We start from the raw sequence: 5149 nt of genomic DNA, 5'->3' as shown, positions 1-5149 counted from the left end.
GGGGGGGGGGGGGGTTTGAGAAAGTCACACTCACTTTCTTGGAAAGTGGAGGTGGGATTGGCCACTCTGGTTGCTTGCTTTTAGAGTTGCCATACCGTTTATGACCACACAGGGGCAGCAAATCCCATAAAATTGCCTGGTAAACCCCAACCCTTAGGCTAAGCCCCAGAAATAGCTTATAAAGAGGGAGTCTGGTTTGGGTCTAAGAGGTAGGTAGAATGCCTGGAGCAGACAAGGAGCAAAGTAAAAAGAAGGCTTGGCTGTGCCTCTGTGCCTTTACATGAACAGAAAAAGGGGCTGCCTTTGGGCAGATGAGCTACCAAAACTTGAGCTGACTGTGACTCAGTTTTGAGGCCTTTCCACCTGTCATATTCTTAGTTGCTATGTGAAAACAAGAAGAGAGTTTTGAAAGTTTGACCAATAAAAGGCTAGTTGTGATTGGCTGGTGGAGAGGGCGGTGCTTAGGAGATGGGTTCTGGGGTCAGACTCCGTGGGTTTAAAAGCGGGTTCAGCTATTTGCCAAGCCGCCTTGGGCAAGTTACTTCTTTGCTCCTTGCCTCAATGGTTTCTTTGTTTAACCGGTGATTTAGCATACTGCCTCCAGTGCTGGGGAGGTTAAGTGAGAGGCCATAAGTGCAGTGTCTGGCACAAAGCACACACCTACCTCTGCCCTGTCCCCCCTAAAGCTGGCTGTTATGTTTGCAGTCGAGAGTACGAACAATATCTGACAGTTGCTGTGCTTTCTAGCTCCTAAAGAGCTCCTTCTCACCTAGTACCCATAATGCATGCTGCCGAAGAAAGAAGGTAGGGTAGGAGCTATTAACCCGTTTTAAGATAAAGAAAGCTGAGGTTGGGAAGAGACTGAGGTTCGGTACCCTCGTCATACTATAAAAGTATGGTACCGTAGGGATTTGATCTTGAGGTCCTCTACTTCCTGCCTGGCCCTAGTTAATACGGGGTCGAGGCCTGTGGAGTCAGAGAAACCCAAGAGTGACAGACAAGGCTGGCCTTGGAGCTGGTTCAGCATGTCACGTATTCTTCCAAGTTAGAATAGGGAGGACTACACCCAGCAGGGGGGGGGGGGGATGAAGAGCTGTCTCCCTGGGAACCATAGGCCAGGTGTCAGACTCAGCACCTGTGCTCTCATCTTCCCTGTGAGTCCCGGCACAACCTGGGAAGGGAGTGGGCTGGAGTTATGTGAAAGCAGGGGGCTGGTAGCATCAAGAGGCACCCCCAGACTCCATCATGAGTAAAGTGCCACTTCCCAGGATGAGCTTCCTCCTGTTGCCATGACAACCAACCGTTCCCAGGGAGTCGGCACCACCACAATCTGTTGAGTTATTTTCTTGCTGGCGGCTGTTTCTGGAGCCAACTCCAGTGCCAGGAATGCTTGGATGGAGGAGGGAGGGGTCTATCTGGCACTCCAACTCTCCACCCGGACGGGGACTGGGCCAGAGGAATCTATCCCCACCACAGGTCTGTGTGGAAGCAACTGGTGACCCCTTTCATCAGCTTGGACAGCGCCTGCTGGGTTCCCAGGCCCTCCCTCACTCTCCTGGCACCCTCTTTCTCTAGCCCACGAGAAATGCCCGTGAGCACATGCTCCTCCTGTTCCCATCTCTGGGATCAGGGCTAATTACAGTCTATAATTAGGGGAATTACACTCATTAAGGAAAGAGCTGATCATTGACAAAAACTGGGCAGAGGAGGGAGGGCCGCTGGGACAAAGAGCAGGAGTGGACCAGCTCTCCTAGGCTCTCCTAGGGATCTGCTCTCCCTGCTAGGCCTCTGGGCCTGTTGCATTCTCCCACCTTTGTCTGACAGCACAAAGAGGGAACCGGAGTTTTGTGCAAAGGAATTTGCAGCAAGAGAAAAGGTTACTGTGGCATGAAATTATGCCTGCTGCTGAGGAGGATTGATGAGCCATTAGGGAGGCTGGAGGGGCCGCCCAGATGGTCATCCCTGCCTGGGCGGGGACCTACTGCTGCTGAGGGCCTGGACAACCTCTGCCCACCACTAAGATCCCTGCTGTCACACCAGGCTGCCCCCTGCCCCCCAGTTTGGGTGGCAAAGCCTTGACAAGGTGAATAGACAGGGTCAGAGCACTCCTAGCTCCAGGGTGGTTGCCCACCCATCAGCTCTTCCCCCTACAGGGCTGCAGAAATGGTCCATGCCAACGCAAGACAATGTCTTGATTGTTCTTACCAATTATTTCCCTGTTAGCGCCGGGGAGGGGGGTGGTGGTGTCTGAATTAAAGTTAACCTGTGCAAAGAACGGAACTGACTTCCAGCCCAGGGAAGGGGATGAGCAAGAAGGAACCCTATGGGGAAGCTGCAGCTTTGCCTCCCTCCTGCATCCTGCAAGCCGTGTAATACTGGTTTCTTTAATGGAGGGCATGCTAAGCACTTTTTCTTTCACTCAGAAGGTAACGAACTTTGTAGTGTAGATGGTTTAGCCTTATTTTGCAGTAGGAAAGGGAGGGTCAGACAGCGATGGCAGAGTGAGGAGTGGAGAAGAGAAGGAATAGTTGAGTGTAGACTGAGAAGTGGGAGAGCAGCTTCCGCATTTTATATGAACATTCGTTTCCAGCCAGCACAGTAGGTCAGGCCTGTAATCCTTACACCCAGGAGGCCAGGGACTTAGCGCTGTGGTGAGTTTGAGGTCAGCCTGAGCTACAGTGTAAGATAAGGGCTGTGAGATGGCTTGTCCTACTGCCAAGCCTGAGGACCCGAGTTCAGCCCCTAAACCTACATGGTAAAAAAAGAAAACGCTTCATGCTAAGTTGTCCTGGGCCATCTCGTGCGCGCGCATGTGTGTGTGTGTGTGTGTGTGTGTGTGTGTAGAGGGTATGCCTTTGAGGTATGTGCTAAAGACTACAAATAATATGTGACGATCGTGACGATGCTGGCTAATTCTGAATTGTGGCATGTAGACATTCCTGTCTTATTTTTGTACTTTTCTGTAGTTTTAAATGCTTTTTAAATGAATAAGAATTGTGGTGAAGGTGGAGAATTAACTGTATTTATAGAAATATTACACTAGATTAGTTCCCAATCAAATATTTTTTTTTTTTTGAGACAGAGTCTCACTGCATAGACCTGGCTGGCTTGGAACTCACTGTATAGACCAGGTTGGCCTCAAAGACATAGAGATCTGCCTCCCTCAGCTTCTTATGTCACCATGGCCCAATATAAATACTAAATATTTTACAGAAAATATTTCCAAAATTTTACCAATAATGAATGGATCAGCCTTGATTCTCAATGTAACATGAAATTATCTTATTAAAATTAAAAATGAGGGCCAGAGAGATGGTCAGATGTAAAGGCACCTGCTACCAAGCCTGATAGCATGAGTTTGTTTCCTGGGATCCCATAGGGTAGGAGGAGCTCTCTGGTTCCCACAAGTTGCCCTCACACAAAAACAAATAAGCATGCTAAATGCGTAAAATTTTAAAAATTAAAAATTAAACTTTTTAGTACTAGTGTACTAAAAAATAAATAAGAGGAAAAACATCAGAGATGACAAACGACCTGTTCAGAGTCAAGACCTGTTCAGCTAGCAAGAAGCCCATCTCCTCGGAGTGTGGCCCATTTCATCTCGCCTTGCTCCTTTCCTGAGGCATCCTCAGTTGACATGTGGGGCATGGGCTGGATCCCAGGTAGGCAAGGAAAGCCAGTCTGCTTAGCTAAAGACCTCCAAAATGGTCATTGTCAAGTCCCTTCAGCTCCTCCCGGACCCAGACTGTGAGGACATCAAAGACACCCAGGAGAACAGCCAGTCATGGCTGGCTCCTCTCTCAGTTGCTTGGGCCTTACCTTGGTATCTGAAATGGAAAGTGCCAGGCCCAGCGGATAGTGGAAGGCTTTGGAACCTCAGGGCTGCTTGGTGGGTGGGGCTGCGGATGACTTGGCCCCTCAGCAGGAAAGACTGGTTAGCCAAGGGCAGTGGATCAGGCCCCCCCAGGCCCTCCACAGTTATGGTCTCCCCTTCCTGAAGGCTGATGTTCTCCACCTGCATATGGACGGGAGAGAACAGAGCAGTGCTATCAGAACTACTTGTACCTGAGCTCTGCTGGCCCGTGACTCCAGCGGTATCACACGCTAGCCTCTTGTATACTAAAGCCCCCATACTAGGCGCTTCACACAGGAAGAGCCCATCCTGCCTCCTCATTAAGTAAAAGATGGGGCCCAAAGGTCAGAGATAGTAAGCATGTTACCCAAGTCACGTGGAGATTATGAGCAGAACTCCCTATTGGCTTTCTATGGTTTCCTTCTCTGGGATCTGTTCTCTCCTTTGTAGATTTGATGGTTCGTGAGGACCTAAATACCAGACCCATGTACCCAGCTTCCCCTGGACATTCCTGATACATGATGCACATACCCCTCATGCCCAGCCTGCCTCACTGTGAGACACCTCCTCCCCTAGCCAGCAGATCACCAAACTGCTGACAACAATCTCACTCACTACCTGGGCACCCACGCCCTGCCTCTTCCTTCATGCCCTGCAGCCACTCTGTCATTTGGTCTGTCGAATGGACTGCAGATCCGTTCAGTCGCCTTCGTCTTGGCTGCCGCTTCCTAGCTCATCACAATTATTGCTCACCTAGATCACCGATGTGACCTCCTCGACAGCCTCCCTGCCCAGGGGCCTTAACCCATTCCTCCCTTCACATCAATATTTTCTGAACGGAAGCCATCAATAGTCTCAGTCCCTGCCGCACATCACAGGCTTTCTTGTTTAAATCACCCAGTTTTTCTCCAGTGACTCTGTAGCCTGTGCTATTGCTTCAGACTCTCTAGCCGGCTCTGCAAGTCCGGGCAAACAAGGTCCCTGCTGGCCCATCAGCTTGGCCTTGTTCCCTATCATCGGATCTGCTCTGGTCACTTCTTCTGGTTGTCAGAGGCCCTTCTGCTACCATCCTGTTCCTGAGTCCCCTGAGCATGGTTCAAAGATCAGACAACAACAGATTCTGACCACAGAAACAATGCTGTCAGTTGATACACAGAGCACCGGATTGAGAGCCTAGAAACAGAGAGCCTCATCTTGACCCCGTGTTCCTAGGCAAGTACAGTATTTAGGTTTCATTATATTTATTTATTTTTTCCTTTTTTGTTTTTTTTTGTTTTTTTTTTTTTTTTTTTTTTT

At 49.6% G+C, this 5149-nt stretch overlaps 1 protein-coding gene across 8 annotated transcripts in view; it reads right to left on the bottom strand.

The window, feature by feature from the left end:
* Nucleotides 1-5149, bottom strand: part of Sez6 (seizure related 6 homolog) — a 49671-nt gene that overhangs the window by 12415 nt on the left and 32107 nt on the right. For all 8 annotated transcript variants that reach the window (XM_031352186.1, XM_031352184.1, XM_031352185.1 and 5 more), the window contains one exon: nt 3820-4015. In XM_031352186.1, coding sequence (XP_031208046.1) covers nt 3820-4015 — 196 coding nt within the window. The remainder of the gene's footprint in view (nt 1-3819; nt 4016-5149) is intronic.

Source organism: Mastomys coucha, unplaced genomic scaffold (assembly GCF_008632895.1).
Source record: "Mastomys coucha isolate ucsf_1 unplaced genomic scaffold, UCSF_Mcou_1 pScaffold5, whole genome shotgun sequence".
Taxonomy (NCBI): Eukaryota; Metazoa; Chordata; class Mammalia; order Rodentia; family Muridae; genus Mastomys; species Mastomys coucha.
Note: the sequence above shows the minus strand (reverse complement) of the source record. Positions and strands in the feature narration are given on the sequence as shown.